This window comes from Salmo salar, chromosome 04 (genome assembly GCF_965601325.2).
Source record: "Salmo salar chromosome 04, fSalSal1, whole genome shotgun sequence".
Taxonomy (NCBI): Eukaryota; Metazoa; Chordata; class Actinopteri; order Salmoniformes; family Salmonidae; genus Salmo; species Salmo salar.
The window spans coordinates 59,977,937-60,002,578 of record NC_138294.1 but is presented as its reverse complement, the minus strand read 5'-3'; the positions used below and the strand labels follow the sequence as shown (position 1 = coordinate 60,002,578).

The window sequence follows — 24,642 nt, the reverse complement described above, 5'->3', positions numbered from 1 at the left end:
ATGCTCTGGACACTACGCTGACAGACACAGCAATGCTTCTTGCCACAGCTCGCATTGATGTGCCATCCTGGATGAGCTGCACTACCTGAGCCACTTGTGTGGGTTGTAGACTCCGTCTCATGCTACCACTAGAGTGAAAGCACCGCCAGCATTCAAAAGTGACCAAAACATCAGCCAGGAAGCATAGGAACTGAGAAGTGGTCACCACCTGCAGAACCACTCCTTTATTGGGGGTGTCTTGCTAATTGCCTATAATTTCCACCTGTTGTCTATTCCATTTGCACAACAGCATGTGAAATTTGTCAATCAGTGTTGCTTCCTAACTGGACAGTTTGATTTCACAGAAGTGTGATTGACTTGGAGTTACATTGTGTTGTTTAAGTGTTCCCTTTATTTTTTTGAGCAGTGTAACTTATAAAAATCACTTACACAAATGACCTAGGTCAATACAGTAGCATGTAAGCAAATCACCAGATTCACTATTCTAAATAAGTTCCTCCATTTGAGAGAGAGAGAGAGAGAGAGAATTCGAAAACAAACCCGATTTTGACAAACTCCAATATCTACTGGGTGAAATACCAGTGTGCCATCACAGCAGCAAGATTTGTGACCTGTTGCCACAGGAAAAGGTCAACCACTGAAGAACAAACACCATTGTAAATAACCCATATTTATTTTATCTTTTGTACTTTAACCATTTGTACATCATTACAACACTGTATATATACACGTAATGACATTTGTAATGACTTTATTCTTTTGAACTTGTGTAATTTTTACTGTTCATTTGTTTATTTCACTTTTGTATATTATCTACCTCACGTGCTTTGGCAATGTTAACATATGTTTCCCATGCCAATAAAGCCCTTTGAATGAGAGAGAGTGAGCTCTATTTGTATGTCAACTGATCACAGCACCACCTGGAGTTTGCTAAATGGCATTGGCACTTGGATTGGAACCGGTGCTTTGGTCAGATAACATTAAAATAGAGCTCTTTGGCCATGCAACACCAGTGGTGGGTTTGGCTTTGAAAAACTTTAGGTTACGACCTTAACCCCAGTTCTCTGATAGTATGAGTGAGGTATTTCACTTATGGGATACGTCCCCAGCGTATTCGTCAGAAGCCTTTATTACACTACGCCAGCCATGATTGTTTGGACGTCGAGACGTGCGTGTCGGGGAAGGGTGTCCCTCCTACCCTATAAAAAAGGTCCAACGCAGTGTATCTGAGTCTTTCAAAAATAATACAGGAGTCAGTATACCCCATAAGTGAAATACCTCACTCATACTATCAGAGAACCTGGGTTACAGTCGTAACCTAAAGTTCTCTTACAAGTATTAATTTCGTTATTTCACTTATGGGATATACTGACCCCTGTATTGCCAGACAAGCTTATCCTGACGACCGACTGCCCTGTGCAATGTATCACACAAATGGGCTTTGCCCCTCAGAAGATCCTACACATAACATAACAGGGTCAGTGCAGTGACATCGAGCCTATAAAACTTCGCAAATGTATGAGGCGAAGGCCAACTCGCTGCTGAGAGAAATATCTTGGATAGATATGCCCTTAAATAAAGCCCAGGACGTAGCCATTCCTCTAGTGGAATGAGCCCGTAGGCCAGCAGGAGACTGAAGACCCTTACTTGTGTAGGCCAAAGCGATAGCCTCCACTATCCAGTGAGGGAGGCATTGTTAAGTGAGCGCTTTACCTGTGTGAGGTTTCGCCCAGGAAACAAAACAACTGATCACATTTTCTAAATCCCTTAGTCCTGTCCATGTAGATGCGCAGAGCACAACATATAAAACCGTTGATATTCCAGAGAGAAAAACAGTGGGGAATAAAAAGCTACCAGCTCAAGGGGAAGACATATCAAAGATGGGTTAATAATCTTTGGGATAAAGAGGAGTTAGGCCGCAATGATACCAAATCACGTGTATATGTGAGCAATAAAATGTGATTTGATTTGTTACTGGGTGCAAATTGTGCGTGAATGTCACTTACACACTTGGCGGAGGCCAATGCTAGTAATAGAGCAGTCTTAAATGAAGCATCTTTAGCTCCACCTGATTCAGGGGCTCAAAAGGCTGTTGGCATAGAGCATCCAAAACAATTGATAAATCCCATGACGGGGCAAGCTGTTTGGACACCGGACTCAAACGACATGCACCCTTCATAAAACAGGCAAGAAGGGGGTGTTGACCCACTGTCGTGCTCCCAAAACTCACATGACAAGCCAAAATAGCTGCTAGATATACCTTAATAGTAGAAAAGGCATTTCCTTTTTCTAATATTTCCTGTAGAAACGACAGGATTACTGGGACAGAGCACTGGAATTGCACTGTCTGTGATTTAGTGCACCATTCCTCAAACACTCAGACCTGGAGAAGAGACCCATCGTTGAAACCCGCTCATATTCAAAAATCCAAATAACTACTAAAGCCGATGCCATCAAACCTAGTAGCCTCAGGCATGTTTCCAAAGAGACCAGGTTCCTTCTGCTAGGCAATCTTGTAAAGTTATTCTATATTCCACTGAAAGGAAAGCTTTGAATGATACAGAATCTAGGATTAAACCTAGGAAAGAGATTGTCGGCGTGGGAATCAGAACACTTTTTACTGTGTTTATTCTGAAACCTAGAAATGTCAGGTGTTCCAAGAGAAGCTGACTGTTGTAAGACCTCTTATCTCGATTGCGCGCACAGCAAACAAACATCTATATACGTCATCGGCCGAATGCCCCTCTGAGTGGGGCTATGGCTGCCTCGGTACACTTCATAAAAACATGAGGTGACAGTGAGAGGCCGGAAGGGAGCACCAGAAATTCGTAGATTTCACCTTGAAAAGCAAAACTGAGAAATTTCCTGTGAGAAGGGTATATTGAGATGCGAAAGTAAGCGTCCTTCAGGTTGACGGATACGAACCAATCACCTGGGCACACAGAACGTAGCAGAGCAGTGTGTCAACATTCTGAATGTGTACTTTCTCATGTGCCTGTTCAAAGCACGTAGATCTAGGATCAGGTGTATGGCCACCCCCCTTTTTTGGAACCAGGAAATATTGAGTAAAAGCCGCAGAGGCTTTGCTCAGGAGGAACATTTCTTATTGCCCTTTTCCCTATTAGCGATGTGATTTCCTCCCAGAGTACACGCGGTGATTCCCCCTGAGCCTTAGTGTATATGATTCCCTTGAATCGAGGCGGGGTGAAAGCGAATTGCAGTCTGTATCCCCTGTCTATCGTGCCCTGTACCCAGCTTGACACTGTGCATGCTTGCCAGTTCTCTGGGTGGGAAGGGAGGCTTCTTAGACCAGGGTCTCTTAGGGTCTAAGGTTCTCTGCTGCCCTGGGCTCGCAGCCTGGTCGAGGGGGGGGGGGGGGGGGGGGGGGCGGGGTCGACCTGCTGCAGCATGGGCGAAGGTGTGGCGAGGCACAGGGCTGTATCTTCGTGGGCTTCACCCTGCCTCTTTTTTCTCCTCACACCGTTTCTGTATCATCTTGACAGTGGGACCGGAAAGGCCTTTAGGGTCTACTGGAGCTTCCAGGATCTACAGCTTCTCACTATCATACACCGTGGATAGGTTGAGTCATTGAGCCCTCTCCTGGGATATCATGAGCCCCATTGCTCTTCCTGACGCCTGGACAGCGGCTTTAAGCAGACGCAGGTTGAGGTCTGTGGCAATAAAGATCTCATCCCATAGACCTGGCTCCAGTGTGACCACTAGCTCTTCCTGTAGCTCAGCTTGGTATGCCGAGAGCATGGAGGCAGTGCTGAGAGCCCTCACCGCTGTGGCGACCGACCTGTAGACCACCTCTGTCACAGAGGGCTGGAAGCGCTCATACTTGGTTGGTAAGTTGGGGCCAGTCAAGGTCATGGAGGACTTCTGGCTGGGGTGTAGATAGGAAGCCACAAGGGGTTCGATGGGGGGCATGTGGGCAAACCCAATCCCCACCATGTCAACACAGTCCAACTCCAACCCACCTTGGACAGGGTTCTTGGAGGAGAAAAATGTTCTCCAGGTACGAGTAACCTCCTCCAGGCAATTCTGGGAAGACTGGTAGAAATTGCCTGGCTGCCCGTTTGGCTTTGGGTAGCATCTTACCCTCGTAGCGGGACGTAGTGGTCTCTGCTACTGCAATGGGCCAGGGAATCACCAGTTTATTCACAGCGCGTTTACACACGTCCTGCAGGTCCACACTGAGAACTGGTGGGGATGACACCCACACTAGCCGTCGCTCCACGATTCCCGGTGGGGATATCCATCGCCTTTGGTGAGCCATCGGGGACGCCGGCCCCCATGTTAGGGTCCTGTCGACTAAGGCTAGTTTGGCGTGTGCTAGCCTGCGACAGAGGCTCTTCACAGTGAAGAGGGCACAGTGTGGACAGGAGCCGGGGAAATGCTAAGGCTACCTGGGCATGTTGCAGCCCAAGGCGAGCAGAGCACACCAATATCTTGTTTCCACAGGAACAACTTTGTGCCCAAGTATTGAAAACAGGGGTGGCAATAATTGTTTTTGTATTACTTGTTAAATATTTCCCCCTTTAAATATATATATATATATATATATATATATATGTATTTTGCTAATTTTTATCAAAAGGTTGGTGACAATCATTTTGGATCTGACAGTATATCCAAATTCCCAGCCAAAACATTGAAAACCAAATTACTGTAAGATGCCCCCCTTGGCCCTTCTACATCTCCTTCAGCCAATTTCTTCACCTGAAATTACAACGCAATTAAGGTGTATCATACATAATGAAAGCTCATACATTCTAAAGGCTATTTAAAAAGAAAAACCATTAAGGATTTGATGAGACAAACCTTGCAGAACTGATTGAACACTCCTATTCCAAAACAGCAAGTAGCAAAAGATCTTTCAGGATGAACCAGCAGTAAAAGTCCAGCACCTATGGCTCTTCAGTTGACATATTGGAAGCTCCTTTTTGTCTTTGGGACGCAACATTATTTTGGGATGGCATGTCAGTTACATGGGTGTTTGACGCAACTCACACTCTAAAAAGATGAATGCTTAATACAGCCAACCTTTAAACCAAGGCATCCTACCCACCACATTTGATTGACAGAGCACAAGCCATAACTAGGCCAGGCTTAACATTGTTTCAGAGAAATGATCACGAACAAAAGAACCGTACACTGCGTTTTATATTCCACATCAAGGGTCATTATTGGAAGATCATGTCAAACTTCTAGTTATACTTGCTAATTTATTTAATATATATATTTTTTTTAACCACAGACGTTTCTTCGACATCCTCATGATGCAATTCTAACAAGAAATGTCTAATATTCAGAAATTGTGTTTAGCGAAAAGTTCTGACAAGTCTTGGATCTTGAGGAACCTGGTGACCCATTTAGAAAAACTTGGTCACATTTCACAGAAAAGGAACACAAGTACCACTACCTACCTACAGTTGAAGTCAGAAGTTTACATACACTTACGTTGGAGTCATTAAAACTTGTTTTTCAACCACTCCACAAATTTCTTGTTAAACTATAGTTTTGGCAAGTCGGTTAGGACATCTACTTTGTGCATAACACAAGTACTTTTTCCAACAATTGTTTACAGAGATTATTTCACTGTATCACAATTCCAGCGGGTCAGAAGTTTACATACAGTAAGTTGACTGTGCCTTTAAACAGCTTGGAAAATTCCAGAAAATTAATGTCATGCTTTAGAAGCTTCTGATAGGTTAATTGACATCAATTGAGTCAATTGGAGGTTTACCTGTGGATGTATTTCAAGGCCTTCCTTCAAACTCAGTGCCTCCTTGCTTGACATCATGGGAAAATCAAAAGAAATCAGCCAAGACCTCAGAAAAAATGTTTTGTAGACCTCTACAAGTCTGGTTCATCCTTGGGAGCAATTTCCAAATGCCTGAAGGTACCACATTCATCTATACAAACAATAGTATGCAAGTATAAACACCATGGGACCATGCAGCCGTCATACCGCTCAGGAAGGAGACACGTTCTGTCTCCTAGAGATGAACGTACTATGGTGCGAAAACTGCAAATCAATCCCAGAACAGCAGCAAAGGACCCTGTGAAGATGCTGGAGGAAACTATCTATTTCCACAGTAAAACGAGTCCTATATCAACATAACCTGAAAGGCCGCTCAGCAAGGAAGCCACTGCGCCAAAACCGCCATAAAAAAGCCAGACTACGGTTTGCAACTGCACATGGGGACAAAGATTGTACTTTTTGGATAAATGTCCTCTGGTCTGATGAAACAAAAATAGAACTGTTTAGCCATACTGACCATCGTTATGTTTGGAGGAAAAAGGGGGAGGCTTGCAAGCCGAAGAACACCATCCCAACCGTGAAGCACGGGGGTGGCAGCATCATGTTGTGGGGGTGCTTTGCTGCAGGAGGGACTGGTGCACTTCACAAAATAGATGGCATCATGAGGTACGAAAATTATATGGATATATTGAAGCAACATCAAGACATCAGTCAGGAAGTTAAAGCTTGGTTGCAAATGTGTCTTCCAACTGGACAATGCCCCCAAGCATACTTCCAAAGTTGTGGCAAAATCGGCTTAAGGACAACAAAGTCAAGGTATTGGAGTTGCCATCACAAAGCCCTGACCTCAATCCCATAGAAAATGTGTGGGCAGAACTGAAAAAACATGTGCGAGCAAGGAGGCCTACAAACCTGACTCAGTTACACCTGCCAAGTCAGGAGGAATGGGCCAGAATTCACCCAACTTTTTGTTGGAAGCTTGTGGAAGGCTACCCAGTACGTTTGACCCAAGTTAAACAATTTAAAAGGCAATGCTACCAAACACTAACAGAGTATGTAAACTTCTGACCCACTGGGAATGTGATAAGAAATAAAATCATTCTACTATTATTCTGACATTTCACATTCTTAAAATAAAAAGGTGTGATCCTAACTGACCTAAAACAGTGAATTTTTACTAGGATTAAGTGTCAGGAATTGCAAAAAACTGTTTAAATGTATTTGGCTAAGGTGTATGTAAACTTGACTTCAACTACAGTAGTACCCACCCTCTTTTCCCCCCAGTTCAAATCATACCATCTCCCATTATTGCTTATTGTATGCATTTGGTATTCAGCAAAACAAAGCATTCTGAGTTGCATGGTTGCTAAATCTTGACTCAAAGCTCTTGGGAAAAACTAATCTGCCAAAGATGACATGGTAATGTAAATACAACGCAAATTCAAAACCAGAATGACAACATGCCATTGTCACATTTATCCCGCTTTTATTGACCACATTGTAAAAATCAAAGCTCACCAACTGACAATATTATTTTGGCCATTGATTGCAGAAATAATTTGACATTATGAAACACCACCTCCTGCCATTCCCAGACGAGAGAAACGCCACATTGGTAAAAAAAAAAAAATAATCTCTGCAATTCCCAACAAAAGTATATATAAAAAAAAACAATTTAAAAAAAAAGTTGAATTTCACACTCATCTGCAGACCACAGGGGAAGGCTTTCTCAGTGCTAAAAGGGGTTTATGAACGCTGATGGGTCAGAGGGCTTTACGTCCGTGATAGCCCTCGGTTATCCAGGTCTTTCACCTAAAGGAGGTAAAAAAGACCGTTAATAAATCGTAAAAAATAAAGAAATATTTTGACTCCTTGGCATCAAATAAGGAAATAGAATTTATACTCCCACATCGCAACTTTTTCATGTAGAGTCTACATGTAATGTTTTTTTTTTTTTAATAAACCTCTGGAATTATTTTTTATTTTATTTAACTAGTCAAGTCAGTTAAGAAGGTTCTTATTTACAATGACGGCCTACACCGGCCAAACCCGGATGACGCTGGGCTAATTGTGCGCCGCCCTATAGGACTCCCAATCACGGCCGGTAGCGATACAGTCTGGATTGGCCTGGTACTGTACGGGTGACTGAATAAATACAGAGGAGAGTAGAAGACCATAGCCACAGAGCAAGGAGGAGATATACCTTGTATATCCTGACCAGCCAGTGCTCTGTAGTGTAGGCCTCCTCTAGCACATCCAGCTCAAAGTCCTTGTTGCCGATCTCAGCATTTCTCACTCGATCATAGCCAGGGGGGCGCTCTGGAACAAAGATTAGAACATCAGGACTTGGGCCAAGATGAATAGAAGCTTGACACAAACAGTGTCATAATAAGGCAGGTTTACTCACTGGCCTCTGTGTAGACCTGGCCGAAGCGGTAGTAGCACATCTTGTACATAAGGCAGTTGAGCAGGACAGGGGAGCCCTCACGGTCCACACGGAACTCTCCAGTGGGGGTGTAGTAGTCGTGCTCCTTGATGTGCTTCCCTGTGTCTGTGCTGCCCCCAATGCGCACCATCCACAGGAACTTGTTAATGTCTGCACAGAGAGAGACGTGTTGGCAGACACAAAGCATGACTTAGATTATCTAATGCAGTTGTATTCAAACTTTCACTACCAGAATTTCTGGGGACCCCATGTTTTCCTCAATTTATTGCGACCCCCACCCCAAAAATCGAATGACAACCTTAAAGATAAGATGCATTTAAATGTTGATATCAACAAATCCTTCAATTCAATGCATTTATCTTATCAAAAAATGAAACCAATAAATGCATTTACCACTGATCTGATTCATGAATGTGGCATTGACAACTTAATCTGAAACAGATATGTTAAGAAGCTATAATAATAAGAAGCTGTAATAATCCAAGAGTGATTGCATAGAGTCATTGGCATTGATAGTTTCCACTGGCTTTGTAGACTTACCGTCCGAGGAGTATCCCGTCAGTCCACCAAAAATGACCAGGACGTAGCTGACATCCAGCTCCCGCATGATCTCATAGGCCTTCTCCTCGGTGGACGCCATGGCCTACACAGAAACAGTTCATATATAGTTCAGAAGTCACAGGTATCAACCACACATTAAGAGATGATAGGATTGCCACATGTCAGTCCCATGTAAAGGAATCAATACAGAGAAGAAAAAAAAAATAAACACTTCACCTGGCCAACTCTGGAGATGTGCGTGTTGTTCCATGTGTTGTTGTCCACTAGAATTGTTCGATTAGCCATGGCTGTTATCTGATAGCCGTAATCCCACCATGACATCACTTTAGCATCCTCTGGGGTGTTGTGGCGGAGCCAGTAGTAGGCCTCTCTGAAGTCATCAAAGATGATGCGGCTGCCGTCTCCACCGCGGGCTGACAGGACGATGGAGGGGGAGGAGTAGGCCTCGCTGGTCACCCAGGTGGAGTGGAAGGTGTAGGTGATGAGGAAGAAGGTCATGACCAGAATCATCCCGCTGGCCACCTGGTGGACACAATGGCACATGATATCAGGGACCTAATACTACCTTCAGATCTACAGTGCCTAGGGGTTGTAACTGGACCCGGCCAAGATCACCCTTATCAAATGCATGCCCTGACTTCATCAGTTGAATGACATCCAGTATCAAATGGCTACATGCCAAAGCTGCATTTAGGTGACATTAACCACCATTTATTGAACAGTGCCATCTGGGGGCCAATATTGCATCATGATGCCTTGATGTATCCTTCCTCTCTTACCTCGTTCTTGATGGGGTAGGTGGAGTCCTGCTGCTTCTTGCTCTTCTTGTCTGGCCGACTGATATCCAGGTTCTTCATGTAGGTGGTGAGGACCTGGGACACACCAATGCCTGACAGGATGCACATGACTGGGGCCAGGACCAGCATCAGACGCACCTGAGGAAAGAAGCAGCCAAATCAGTTGAACATAACTTGCTACGTAGTCTCTTTCTGGGAGCTCATCTGCTTGCACAACATACAATAGGGGAAAACGAATCAAGCGTTGCCAGACTGCGTGAATATTATGGATGGATCGAGCCTAGGGGAGCACTGACAGGTACCATGTGCAATTCCTACTACAAAAGTAAATATTGGAATATTAGACACTATACATTTCAAATATTCCTCTCATTTAAGAGCTAATCTGCAGGCCGACTTACCATGACAGCTGAGAAGTACATGCTGGTGACTCCGTACATGATGATGAAGATCCTGGCATCAGACAAGTTGTTGAAGCAGTAATACAGACCCACTGTCAGTATGAAGAAAAGCATGTTCATTAAATCGTCGCAATGTTTCTTTACCTTTGTCCCAACAGTATTCTGATCAATCCATTTACCTAAACATCACTCTGCTGTGTCATTTCACCAGCAAGACTACCATTTCAGACTGACTGAGTGTGTTTACCTGGGAACATGAAGACAAGCAGCTGCAGGTCAAAGTAGTAGGAGGACCAGGTGGTGGGCTGGTGCTCAGACACAGAGGCGATGATGGGGATGTTGTTCTTGGCATAGGACGGGTCCAGCAGCGAGTAGAAACGACCCGTCCAGGGGGAGATCTTCCCTGAGAAATGCAACAATCACAACACAGTCAAGTCGAGACAAATGAACAAGGCACTACCAAATCACTTGGTTCTGATATTTAATGGGTATAGGGTTATGCGTTTTATCTTTAACCATATCTGTATGTTCCTAAAATACTTTTATCTGCAGAATCTCAAATTTAGAGAATATGTTGATCTAGGAATAACAAATGTAATGTCTTGGTCCCATGTTTATGAGCTGAAATAAATGATCGCAGACATTTTCCATAAGCATAAAATGTACTTCAAATTTATTTACATTCCTGTTAGTGAGCATTTCTCCTTTGCCAAGATAATCCATCCACCTGACAGGTGTGGCATATCAAGAAGCTGACTAAAAAGCATGATCATTACACAGGTGCACCTTGTGTTGGGGACTATAAAAGGCCACTAAAAAGGTGCAGTTGTGTCACAATTCAATGCCACAGATGTCTCAAGTTGAGGGAGCATGCAACTGGCATGCTGACTGCAGGAATGTTCACCAGAGCTGTTGCCAGAGAATTGAATGTTAATTTCTCTACCATAAGCCACCGCTGTATTTTAGAGAAAATTGGCAGTAGGCCTCACAACCACAGACCATGTGTAACTACACCAGGACCTCCACAGCCAGCTGCTTCAACTGCGGGATATTTTGCGACCAGCTGCCCAAACAGCTGAAGAAATTGTGGGTTTGCACAACCAAAGAATTTCTGCACAAACTATCAGAAAGTCTCAGGGAAGCTCATCTGTTTGCTCGTCGTCCTCACCAGGTTCTTGACCTGACTGCGGTTTGGTGTCGTAATCGACTTCAGTGGGCAAATGCTCACCTTCAATGGCATGCAGGAGAAGTGTGCTCTTCATGGATGAATCCTGATTTCAACTGTACTGGGAAGATCGCAGACAGCTTGTATGGCATTGTGTGGGTAAGCAGTTTGCTGATGTCAACGTTGTAAACAGAGTGCTCCTTGGTGGCGGTGGGGTTATGGTATGGGCAGGCATAATCGACAGACAATGAACACAATTGCATTTTATCTATGTCAATTTGAATGCACAGAGATAACGTGACAAGATCCTGAGGCCCATTGTGCCATTCATCTACCGCCATCACCTCATGTTTCAGCATGATGATGCATGGCCCCATGTCGCAAGGATCTGTACACAATTCCAGGAAGCTGAAAATGTCCCTGCATACTCAGATATTCCACCCATTGAGCATGTTTGGGATGCTCTGGATTGACATTTCCAGGCAATATCCAGCAACTTCGCACAGGCATTGAAGAGAAGTGGACAACATTTCACAGGCCACAATCAACAGCCTGATCAACTCTATGCAAAGGAGACGTGTCTCGCTGCATGAGATAAATGGAGGTCACACCAGATACTGACTGGTTTTCTGATCTACGCCCTTACATTTTTTATTACGGTATCTGTGACCAACAGATGCATATTCTGTATTCCCAGTCACGTTAAATCCATGTTAAGGCCTAATTTATTTATTTCAATTGACTGATTTCCTTATATGAACTGTAACTCTGTAAAATCTTTTCAATTGTTGCATTTATATTTTTGTTCAGTGTATATGTTAATCATCAAGAACAAACAGGCTTTGAACAACTATACAGGTCTAAATAGAAGCCTACATTACCGAGTAGAGACATTGCTCTGGCCCGGAGTTGAAATACTTAAGCTGTAATTGAGAGTATTTTCCTGAGTGGATTGGAAAGTTTCTTACCGGTCAGCATGAGCACGGTGCCAACAGAAAGCAGGACGAAGCCCACCAGGGAGATTACGCTCTTGAAGAGGACCTCAAACTGTTGAGTGTTCAGCTTGCTGCGCAGGTAGTCCACAAAGGCATGGATCTGACACAGGCCAAACACCCCGAATGCTGCCATGTGCTCAGACGACTGCACAGGCTTCAATGGGAGACAAGGAGGTGAACGGAGTGAGTGTAATATCCCAAAATCCCTCCAATGGCAAACATTTGTGATAATAGGATATATAATCATATATATTTTTTTTTAAATCATACTGGGCCATTATATTTATGGACCCATGTTGTAGTCACAAGAACATGCAGCCTAACTGCATGTCCAGAGCAACATCTGGACAGCTGCTGTGTATGCGTTGGAAGGGAGAGAATACAGGTAAGTGTTTACCTGAAAGCCGACGAAAGAGATCTGCATGGAAAGGATGGTTCCCAGGCAGTAGACAGTGCAGTAGGCCACGTAAATACGGTGGGAGAAGCGGCCGGTGAGCATGAGGACCAGCACGTGGAGGGGGATGAGGTTGATCAGGAACACATAGCCACCCCAGGAGGACACCTGCAGACAGACATAAGGGTTGTATTCATTTGGTTTAACGTTTTTGCTATATAGTGTAACAATGCCGTTTGCTATTTTCCCTTTATCTTAAAACGGATCCATGGTAAGCCTCCTTCAGATAAGCCTCATAAGAGTAGTGTCAACCTTTAGCAGGGACTGAGTTACTGTAATTTTCAGTTTCAAAGTTCCTTATTGTCAATGATCCTTATATTTTCCTTTATTTTAGAGGCATTAGTCTCACCATATAAAAGTAGGCCAGGGCACACATGGAGGACCAGTAGATGGAGCCTGTATTGACTGCCTTGATCCACATGTAGTATGTCAGCAGCATACAAAATATAGCAATACCTGGGCAGAAAAACAAGAAAATATATTAAAGATCACAACAAGGGCCAAGTCTTTTAGAGGGGCATGTCTGTGGGGAAGAGGCATGTTCCATACCTTCATTGTCATAGGAGCCGGCGACAGAACGGGAAATGTAGCCAGGTACCACTGCTATCATGGCAGCAGCCAAGAGCCCAGCACCTGCATCCTACAACAAGTAGACAGTAGATATGAAAACCATGGAAACAAGTACATCTCAGAGCGCTTGAGCATTTTCAGTTTGTAGGTTACCTTTGTTTCTTTATGCTTTCTACCTGATGTGCTGCAACCTACCTTGAGCTCCTTGGTAAAGTGGTAGGTGACAATGGCAGTGAAGGAGGAGAAAAGGGGAGCCAGGAAAACACAGACGTTACGGATGTCGATGGTGATGTGGAAGAAGTTCAGGACGTGGTACAGGGCAGCAGATGTGATCATCAGGCCTGGGGGACAGGGCAGGACAGAGTTAACACAGGACAAGTCGACACCTACGAAGCTGCCTACCTCAACGAAGTGCGCAAATTGGCCTGGGGGAACCTGGACAGAAAAGAAAGAGTTAACAAAGGGCAAGTAGCTTCTATCAGTGTTAGCTTGCTGTTGCCGAAGAATGTGTGGACAAGGCCAACACAACCACAGACAGGATCTTTATGACAGGGGGGAAAAGGTGACAGAGTTGATGACCCAAAGCCACCTTAACACAGGACAGTCTCTTTTAGTGGAACATTCTAATGTTTAGATAGTCACCCAATAACTTCAAGTAGTCTTGTGTTGAACAGGTCATCCCACCTACCTGGGTAAATGGTGCCACCGATGATTCTCCCCAGAGGGTACCATGCCCGGTCATCAAACCAGTTATGAAAGTTGTAGAATCCCTCCTCTACCAAGAAACGGGTTGTCCGGTAGTTGAAGTACCTGACGATGAAGAAACGAAGCATACAAGGGATTTAAACACCACTTCAATTATAAATAGTAAACTGGCATCAATCTGAACGATTGGGGGGGACTATCATAAAATAAGGTAGTGGACTTACGGATCAAACTCATGGATGACACTCTCAAACCTCAACACAGAGAAAAGCCTGGTGGAAAAGGCTGAGGATAAGGGGGAAATAAAGAACAAGTCTAAATCATCTCTACTCATGTCACAGAGTCAGGTGACAATGGCCCTCAATAATAATAATAATAATAATAATAATAAGGAATACTATAAGTGTAGAGTAACAGAAAAGGATGTCAAGTGTGTGTTCTTACAGAGGATTGCAGCCATAGACAGGATGAGCAGCTTCAGCAGCGTGTCCTGTTTTTCATAGGAAAGCCGCAGGAAGCCCAACTTCGTCATCTTCAAGCAGGGAGGGATAACTTAGCTTATCCCTTAGTACCTGTTGGGAAGAAAATCTAAATTAACCGTGTAGGTGTGAGGCAGCATGCACCATTCCACATTTGCATTGCTTGTGCATGAGTCAGAGCAGCAGTCATTCAGTTTTTTAGTAGCTTGATCAGTAGTTCGGTCATGAAATCTATTCAATAAAATTATTTATTTGTTGCATTTCTGGGTTTAAAAGCATGGGGCTTCAGTCTACAAACTCTGGGCGAGTAAGTTCTACTACTAACCCCAAATGTGTTTGTTGAAAAACTCACTTGACGAATGTATTTAACATCACACGATCTATTAACCAATTTCTATAATACTAACACTATTTGCCAAATTAAATCACTGACTGGGTTTAAAGACGTGCCCAACTCTGTTCCAACCAGATAAGGACACGCGCACCGCCAGGTTGGATGTGGCGAGAGGAATCAAACCAGGAAATGGATACAACTCCGTCTAGGTTGCAAACTTTCCTTATATTGACATTCATAGTTATTTTTCTACCTTGACCAACCAAATTAATTAACCCAGGCTATTAATGTTGTAGACATGGCAACACCGGTAATTGAGAAATTTTGCTAAATAACTGACATTAAGGAATTGCCAAGTTCAATGCAAGTAGCTAGCGAATGTCGTTAATGTAGCTAATTTTCTAGCAAATAATCTGCATGCATGCATGTATTGTCCTAAACGCAAGAAATAGCCATCTGGTGGGTTTTCCGTTCCTGTAAAAAAGACGGCTCGAATTGAATGGAATCTGGGCTGAGCCTTATTTTTACATGCTAGCTAACTTTAGCTGTATGAATGAACATAAGCTCTTCTTCCACTTACTCTCAAAGTTACACAATTTCAGAATATGCATACAAACATAACCATATGGCATTTCAATTATCTATCTCGTTGATTTGCCAGCTATTTTGAGCGGCACTTACCCACTCCGTTCCTGTTACATACACTTTTCTCACACACAACCTTGTGTGCCGGTGAATCCCGCCCAACCAAGCTATGCAACGTGTTTACTGGTCTTGCGTCGGCCCTCAGGAAACTATCTCATTCCTGATTCGTTAATGAGCTATCATTCAAACAGGCCGGATAAATCCCTGTTCCTTCCAGTGACGTGTCCTTAATGCTGAGAAAATAGCTTGAGGGAGTTCGATTAAGCTGAACTGCGATGTACCGGTCTATGGCCAGTGACGTGAACGGGAAAAAGCGGTGAGGGAGGAGCGCTTCTCAAAATCGAACAGTAATCTGGGAATCCCCTTCTTGATAGAATTGGTCTGGCAGTATAAAAAACAACGTCCATATTTGTTTTTTTTAACATTGTTATATATGTCTAATAGTTTCCAACCAGTTATGCAGTAAAGTATCACCTACAATAGGGACATTAATATAACACCAACATTTTCTGAATTCTCTTACAAATGTTAAGATGTTTTAAATAAAATATCCACGTTGGAAACATTTAGCAGTTTATTATAGAATATTTTAGACTAAAATAATTGTGTTAATCAAGATGACTTCCAATTAGATGTAGTGTATACTGACCAATTTTATTGAAATTAGGCATAATACTTTTACAAAATCTCACTCACATATATCAATCTGGATACATAAATACTATGCACTTACAATTATTACATACTGTCCCCCCCCCAACCTATTAGATAAGATTAGGTAAAAGCTTGATGGTAACCCCCATGGTGAGGTTTTGGTTGAACATTCAGAGCCAAGTGATATGTCAAACAAAAATCCCTCATAGCCCGTTTGGATTTGCCACTGCTCAAAGGGGAATATAAACACAGAGGGCTTCTCCCGTCTGTTAAGGTATGCACTATACACCTTCCTTTCTTCCTTCAAGAGAAAATCAGTCAGAACGGAGCTCAGTGACATCTTCCTAGTACCTACACTACAGTGTTGTGTACAATTGATCGAAGCAGAAGTGAGTCGAACAAAGTAGTAGATAAAGCAGTTTGGCAGTGTCATCTGATCTGACCAAGCAGCAGTCATACAGCTTCACCTGTCTGTCTAATACACAACTATAGAAAACAGCTAGCCTTACTTTACACACAACAACCAGTGATATATTTGGATTAATTAAGGATACTATTTTTTGTGGGATGTTTAGACCAGCTCCCATGCTGAAAGTGTACAAATTACGATTAGTCTAAAGAAAGCACTTATAGGAAAAAAAAAAAAAATATCCCTTTGTTTTCACCGCACAAGATTATTCCTGGGTTTCCGGCCAGAGGAGTATCAGTGACGCCCTGGCTTTACAGAGAAACAGCTATTTATTTACAAGACAACATCCCATCAGTATGAAAGGAATGTCACTTGCAACACAGAAAAATGTACATGTCACAACTCTTGTGCTCTACTTTTGAACATCGCAAACATGTCACCCCCTTCAATGGAGAAGGGGCTTATTTTAGTCACACACACTTTGATGAACATCTAGTCACTGGCTGCATCCCTGTGCTGATTCCTCAAACAAAGGAATACCAAGGATCGTGTGACCAGTGTCTAAAGCTCTGTCTGTCATTCAAAACATAGAGTAACATAACATGAGTCCTGGCAAAAATGTAACCCTTTTTCTCTTCCACATCAAGAGTTTTATACAAAGCAGTCTGGGATCAGCCACAGGGTGATAAACAGATTAAACAAGCAAAACATTGGAGTAGCAATCAAAAAGAGCAGAACAAAAAAAAAAAAAATGAAGAAAAACAATGTATATGACTGCTTGTGCTGAATTTAAAGCACTAAAATGGCACATCATACATAAAAAACTATTAAAACAAAACATTTTAATGAGAATAAGATATAAGAATCCTGTGTGTTTGAGTGTGAGGCACACAGCAGTTAAATCTCCTTACACGTCATTCACATTAAAAACACACCTGACCTGTGCTCCAAAATAATATGAAAATGGCCGTAGTAAAATCGTTAAAAACACAATAAAACCTAGCTTTAACCCAAACATCCTCCTCCTGTCCTGATAAGAGACATCCTTCCACAGACAGAATCAACTGCTCCATTGGTTTACTGAGCAGAGCTGCTCCCTTGTCGTTCCCCCCGGTGGCCATCACTGGGAGGGCAGGGGTCTCTGGCGGGCAGGAGAGGCGTGGGGAGAGGTAGGCAGCTTCTCGGCGGAGATGGACGAGTTCAGGGAGGACTGCAGGTGGACCGTCTTGTGGAACAACTTGTTGCTAATCAGCACAACCAGAGAGAAGAGGCGCAGCTGGAAGTGGCTGTGTGTGGAAGACACGGGGGGGGGGGGGGGAAGAAAAGAGTGAGTGAGCAGGGAAGATTTCACACAAGTGAATAAGTTTGATCACAGGTCATTATTAGGGCGTGCAGTGCACTATACTCACTATAGCTTTGTTGGGGTTTTGGCCTCGTTAGCGCTGATAATGAACAGAGGGAAGAGGATGGAGAACAGACAGCCACTATAGCAGAAAAAAATAGTATGATTTTAATTGATCATTAGAATGATTTGGGATATCAGTAGGACTGAAAGTATGCATATTGGAAGTGTCTCATGCATGGCTTGAAAGAGAGAAGACATTAGTGGCATTACCTGATTATATATGAAGAGGGGAGGGCAGTCAACAGAGCCATGGGGAGACCAAAGCCAAAGTAGTAGGGCCAGTTCCTCTCAATGTTGGACAGCCGTTGGTGCATCTCAATGCCTTGGATGAAACGGTTACAAATGGGTTGAGAATCGAATCAGTTCCTATTACCTAAAATGAGTATAATACTTTGACAAGAAATACATCTTTGAGTAGAAAGGAGGCTCACCATGGTTGAACCAGCGATACTCAAAGCAGTAGAGGGAGTAGAGCAGAGACATGTGGAGAAGGCTGACCATCTGTCCAATAGCGTCGATGGGGAAGAGACTCACAACCATACCCTAGAGGACCACAACAAAGACAAGATGAGGTAACATGTTGATTACTAACTCGAACCATTGAAGGTAATGGATCACAGCTCTCAGTGTTGAACCCGAAGACCCCTGTAGGTTTTAATTACAACATAACCTTAGAGAACCCTCTTGACAGATAGTGAGATCATGATTGATAGTGAGTCTTCATGAACTTGAAGACACATGGGAATGTCAACTGCTGTACTACCTGAATGAGGAAGAGAGCCTGGAGGAGGAGGTTGAAGATCATGTCAGCGATGATCTTACTGACGCTGGGGAAGGGCTGGGCTTTCCGACCAGAGACCTCGAACGCCAGGTCAGCTATGTCCTACAGCAGACAACCAGAGGGCGCGTTAACATGTGTTACACAGTAAAACGGGAGGTTAACGTCTCACAAGATCCTCAGGCAATAATATTCAAGACTGGAAGAGAATATAGATAGCATAGCAATAACACAAGGGAAATTCTTAACTACTGTGAGACATTCAACTGTATCAAAGCCACTAGTCTATCCCAAGCATTGCTGGAAACTATATCGTCAACAAAGACCGTAATTCGGTTGAATGCATTCAGTTCTGCAACTGACTAGGTATCCCCCTTTCCCATTATTCATTAAATCGGCTTATGATAAAAGGTATGGTTAGTGCTATCCTGTAGGGATGCACAATTAATCAAATTGCAATATCGACATGTACACTACCCATATCGCAAGAGGCTCCAATCTTTCTTTAAAACACCATCAATTCAAATGTAATAAAGGTACCCTGGGAAACTCTGACCAACACTTAGGTTTCTACCCCGTCACAACAACTTCGACTGTACCAGGCCTTTTCATTAGTTGTCATTCCAAACAACACCAAACATAGAATCCAAATAATAGTTTGATTTCTATGATTCCAACAGTTCACCAAAGTGTTTTGTAAAATCGCAATAACTGGTTAAAAAAACGATTTGCCCATATCGTGCAGCCCTACTATCCGGGATCCTTGGGATGTCCCTACTCTAAAACTAAACCTAACCCTTATCCTAACTCTTACCTAACCCTAACTCTTACCTAACCCTAACTCTTACCTAACCCTAACTCTTACCTAACCCTAACTCTTACCTAACCCTAACTCTTACCTAACCCTTACCTAACAGTATTCAATTTCAAATCGGGTGACATCAGAGTTGGGACATCCCAAGGATTCCATTTAGACTAAAAGTATACACAACTAGTGCTCTCCAGTGCCAACTGTGCATCAGTTCTCCTTGACCAGCTATATCCCACCCTTGTTACAACAACCACAAAACATCTCTATCATCGTCTGTGTCCTAACTAACAGAGGCCTCACCTGGAACCAGATGGCGTTGACTATCTTGCTGAGCACAAACAGAGGGAGCACCCAGAGAGCACTGAACACAGAGGTCAATATGAACTCCAGCCAGGACCACACGTTGCCATGGAGAGAGGGGTCACCTGGCAGGAAATGACTCTTTGAGTGACAGGTTTTACCACTGTTCTTAACAAATCACTATGAAGCATGTGATAATGGAGTAAACCCGCCCCACTGTTCCTGGCAGGCACACATACCGATGATTATTGCTGTCAGAGTCTGCAGCAGTGGAATAAACACCCGGTAAAAGAGGAACAGACTGAGCTGCAAAGGGAATCGGAGGGGGGATTACTAACACAAACAATGTCTACGTAGTATTACATACAGTATTTGCCCATCATAAAAATACAGTATTTGCATGATATAATTTATCAAATGGTTTTAAAATATAGAAAAGTGTTATTTTTTTTACCCAGAACACTCCCCCATTCCAGGCACAGCACTGAAAAATCCTACTGGCTAATTTGGGTTCACTGAAAGAAAGAATATGACAAGATATTGTCACCCACCATTGTCATTAATAGGCACAAAAAGGTATAGGCCTTGGCCTATCGTGGACACCGGACAGCATACAAGGATCCATATTAAAGGGCTTTACTCATAACTCTTAGGGCGCAACTCAATCTGTATCGCGAAAGTTCAGTGCTATAGAGCAATGTAAATTTAAAGGCCATGTTCACACATTAGCGGAGACTGCATTCACAGAAAACAGTGCATATGTCGGCTCAATTGGATATCAATCACGCAATAGCACTGAACTTCTGCGTTAAGGATTTAATTGAGCCCCTAATATGAACCTTTCACAACTAGAAATAGCATATCAGGTTAGAGGGAGAAATGTAAATACATTTGCAAAATATCAGTGTCTATTAAGCAGTAGACTTTTATGATATGTAACATGTATACCCTTTCTTATACCCACAATATTGTGCCAACCTGAACAGAAGTGTGCTGGCTCTGACATTCTCTTTTCCCATCACCCTTTCACAGTTACAGAAACAGTGGTGGATACATGACCAGGACAGCCCAGCTTGGCAGTGTGAATAGGGTATTGCAGCCCTACGTGCCAGTGCCTACCTCTCCTGTTTGCGTTCCTCACTCTGGGCCCGTCTCTGAGCCAGGGCCCCGCTGGCTCTCCTCCTCCGCTGCTCCTCCCTTTTCTGCTGGATGCGGGCATCCAGCTTGGAGATAGTTCCGATCCCCAAAATGGAGTCCTTAGTCCCCTGTAGGACACACAGAAAATATGCACAGACTGGGTAAATTACTTATAAAGGAAATTAACACAGCACATTCTTCTAATGTTATACGCAACACTATGTTAGACTTAGTGGGTTGAAAAGTTCAATAGTAGTGTTTTAAATACAAAATGCATTCTTAAATAATTTAAGTCATGTCGCATGTGCTTTAATGCACTTGGTTACGTAGTAGCACAGTTAAAATAAAACGTAAATTCATTTTGTAAAAAAAGCCACTTTAGACTAGAGAAAACAAGACAAAAACAAAAAGCTTACAATTTCTCAAAACATTTCACTTGTCTTGTGTAAAAACAAACTAATTAACCAGGAAAAATGCTAAATGGGCCACGTGGATGGCTTCAATTTAACTAAAAAACATAGTTCCCAATGGATCTAAACAGAGCTTGGTAGTTGGTACACATCCTCATGATTCAGTGTCATAGCTGTACAGTCCTTTAACCCTATGTGTTGGCCTATCACTTGTGTGTGGACAGACAGGGTGTGTTGTGTTGCTGTCTGACCGTCGCAACATTGCGGAGGAAGGCCCTGATGCTGTCTGTCATCTCCAGACCAGCTGCAGATCCATCAACTGCAGAAGGAGGGGTGGCTGGGGACCTGGTCAGCTCTCATGGCAGGGAGGGTCACACCCAGCAACACCACATTGGAAAGCTGTTAGAGAGAGCAGCAGGGTCACTTTGCTCCAAGTCTCATTATATTAAAAGGCACATGTCATGTTATACAGCCTATATTTATTCACATCAGGGAGGCAAACCAAGCGTAATGGGTATAATTTGTGGAACGTTCCAACAGGAATCTCTTCCAAAAACGTTGTGAAGTACAAGGATGCCAACAAACAACTCATACACAGTAGCATGATCAATTCACCTAGCTAACTTGCTACCGAATAAGCATCAACTCACCACGTAGCTTATTCTTAATGTTTGTCCATAGGCTACCAGAGTGAGGACAGACATTTTTCGGAACAAACGTGGACGGTGAGTAAAAAAATTAAATAAATACCCCACTCCTACCCGGTATCTTATTCTGCCGCTATACAACTTTGTATGTGTTGTTTGTTGGCAACCTTGTTATTTACGAAGTTTTTGGAACAGATTCCTATTGGAACGTTCCACAAATTATACCCACCCAACCAAGCGACCTGGCTGTGTCAACATCAGTCACATCACGATTCACACAGGAAAATATTTAGAGTAACGGGATCACTTTGCTCAGCGGGTCTGTAAACTGATTGTTCACTGGCTTTATTGGTGACATTATTATATTGAATAGCCAGTTAGCTACCTTATCAGGTAATGTTATCAAATAAACATTTCTGAATTCAATTTCTCGCTAGCTAGCCAGCCATCTGTTGTTAGCCAGTCATGGTTGAAACGTCGCTTTGCCTCAAAAGACTTGTGACCTTCTTGTGCAGACAATACTGAAACGGTAACGCTAGCTAACACATACAAAACCAAACATGGTATAGTAACCACATCGTTAACGTTACTTAGTTAGCTAACGTTAGTTATTCTAACGGTAGATCGTTATTTAGCTAGTATACAGTACATACGTTCAGTTTTAATAATAGTTCATATTTTAGGTGTCAAACAAACTTTAGTAGCTAACTTATTTTTTTAGCTAGCTAACATTACATCGTCCAAAATCAAACGGTGCAAGCTGACTTAGCAAACGTTAAATCTATCAAATTCAAACATTGCAAGCTAGTTAGCACGCAAGCTAACTTGCCTCACTGGCTTGTTAGCTAAGCTAACAACGAAAATGATTTACTTGAATCAAGCGGACATTAAAGACAGGTCTGATAATCAAGCATTTAGTCACCATGACCTACCTCATGCGACACTTTCACTTAAATATTATCTTCACTTTTTTTATTACTGTTTCTTTAGCTCTTTCTTCTGCAACAACAAACCAACCCCTGGCCCGTAATTTGTGTATTGGGCAACCTCCAACCAAGGGGATTGTGGGAGATGTAGTGTGGTGTGGAATGATGGCTAAAAGTTGTGTCCACTGAAGTTGAACTTCATCAGAGTGACTTCCCTTCACTCACACGATATGAAGGCAATTATCATGGTTCTATTGTTGATTATTAGTCCCCCTTAGGTCTCTTCCTTGCCCTGCCACAGTGCTTCTGCTTCAATAAGGTATATAAACCCTGGATTGCTGATGTATTGGTCATTGAGAGGCTTTGCCTCCTGCTGGCCATATTGACACTCCCCATTAGGAGTAGAATGGAATTCTCAGGATTTCAATTAAATGTTTCATGGGCATTGTTGTAGTGGGGACAGTAACATTAGTAATCTAAACAAATTATACTTTAAGGAATTTAAAAAAATAATGTATTTTTATGTTTAGCTCACATAATATAATGTAAAAGTATGCATTAAGGTGTCTGTAATATAATAAATGTGGCAAAAATGAACGTAGACATTAAATACATTTGAATTTTTATAGCTTCCAAAATATTTTTTACGACGGTGGAGTCATGGTGGCTTCAACACAGCACCCCTATCAGTAATCTAGTGTATATAAATCATTGTTATGCTTGCACTTTTGGGATTTAGGCCAGGTGAAGCCACTGAGGTATAATATTAACTGGAGACTGTTAATTTGTCCGTCCGTTGTTTTCAAGGTAATCTACTCATGTTCGCCGATTCATGGACTGTCTATATCCGAGTTGCATCAGTTTATACGGACCAACAGGGAGCAGTGCGGGCAGCGACTATCTTCGGCTGTGAGGGATGGAAAAAATTGTCCCCAGCGACAATTATTGGAATAATTCAATTGATATTCTGTGCATAAAGGTGATGACTAAAGTGTCTTATTAGGAATTTTCAAACCTGACTTGTGGCCATTATGGAATTTTCTTTCTGGGCCAGGAGTCAGTTAAACTGTAGTACCGAAGCAAAACTGTAGGAGTAGTCTAAACCATGCTTCTAGACCGTGGGGCACTTCAATCCGGTCCGCGAGACATTTACAAAAAATGTCTCCCCAATTTCATGGTATCCAATTGGTAGTTATAGTCTTGTCCCATCGCTGCAACTCCAGTACGGACTCTGGCGATGCGAAAGTTGAGTGCCATGAGGCCCCGTGTGGCTCAGTTGGTAGAGCATGGTGTTTGCAACAGCAGGGTTGTGGGTTCGATTCCCACGGGGGACCAGAACGGAAAAAAATGTTTGAAATGTATGCATTCACTACTGTAAGTCGCTCTGGATAAGAGCGTCTGTTAAATGACTAAAATGTAAAAATGTCCTCCGAAACACGACCCAGCCAAGCCGCACTGCTTGTTGACAATGCCGTTTAGCCCGGAAGCCAGCTGCACCAATGTGTCGGAAGAAACACCGTACACCTGGTAACCGTGTCAGCGTGCGTGCGCCTGGCCCACCACAGAAGTCGCTAGAAGCGCGATGGGACAAGGAAATCTTGGCCTGCCAAACACTCTCCTACCCCGGATGACGCTGGGCCAATTGTGTGCTGCTAGTCACTGCCAGCTGTGACACAGCCTGGGATCGAACCCGGGTCTGTAGTGATGCCTCAAGCAGTGCCTTAGACCGCTGCACCACTCGGGAGGCCCCTGCAAATTTAACATACAATTGGTCCCCCCAAAAATGCATCCCTCTGTTGAATTTCAAAATCCCGATGTGGCTCTCGAGCCAAGAAGTTTGCCCACC

At 43.0% G+C, this 24,642-nt stretch overlaps 2 protein-coding genes across 3 annotated transcripts; both read right to left on the bottom strand.

Moving 5' to 3' along the window:
- Window positions 1-7,231: 7,231 nt before the first annotated feature.
- Window positions 7,232-15,556, bottom strand: LOC106603544 (dolichyl-diphosphooligosaccharide--protein glycosyltransferase subunit STT3A). Of its 2 annotated transcripts, none has more exons than XM_014197378.3 (17): window positions 15,356-15,556; window positions 14,306-14,433; window positions 14,086-14,146; window positions 13,845-13,966; window positions 13,352-13,497; window positions 13,136-13,226; window positions 12,936-13,042; window positions 12,530-12,694; window positions 12,106-12,286; window positions 10,220-10,375; window positions 9,973-10,064; window positions 9,554-9,709; window positions 8,991-9,296; window positions 8,754-8,856; window positions 8,175-8,363; window positions 7,971-8,086; window positions 7,232-7,579 (listed from the first exon to the last, which is right to left on the bottom strand). In XM_014197378.3, exons 2-17 carry the CDS (start codon window positions 14,391-14,393, stop codon window positions 7,541-7,543), a joined length of 2,118 nt encoding a protein of 705 aa, XP_014052853.1. In that variant the 5' UTR covers window positions 14,394-14,433; window positions 15,356-15,556; the 3' UTR covers window positions 7,232-7,540. The 2 variants fall into 2 exon arrangements, with proteins under 2 accessions (XP_014052853.1, XP_014052856.1); XM_014197381.3 differs by lacking the exon at window positions 15,356-15,556 and adding an exon at window positions 15,255-15,336.
- A 1,595-nt stretch (window positions 15,557-17,151) lies between these two features.
- On the bottom strand, window positions 17,152-22,940 carry LOC106603545 (etoposide-induced protein 2.4 homolog). Its single transcript, XM_014197382.3, has 11 exons — window positions 22,803-22,940; window positions 21,475-21,622; window positions 20,796-20,941; window positions 20,131-20,191; window positions 19,916-19,982; window positions 19,677-19,801; window positions 18,551-18,670; window positions 18,219-18,330; window positions 17,998-18,109; window positions 17,792-17,866; window positions 17,152-17,668 (listed from the first exon to the last, which is right to left on the bottom strand). Exons 2-11 carry the CDS (start codon window positions 21,514-21,516, stop codon window positions 17,503-17,505), a joined length of 1,026 nt encoding a protein of 341 aa, XP_014052857.1. The 5' UTR covers window positions 21,517-21,622; window positions 22,803-22,940; the 3' UTR covers window positions 17,152-17,502.
- Window positions 22,941-24,642: the final 1,702 nt, after the last annotated feature.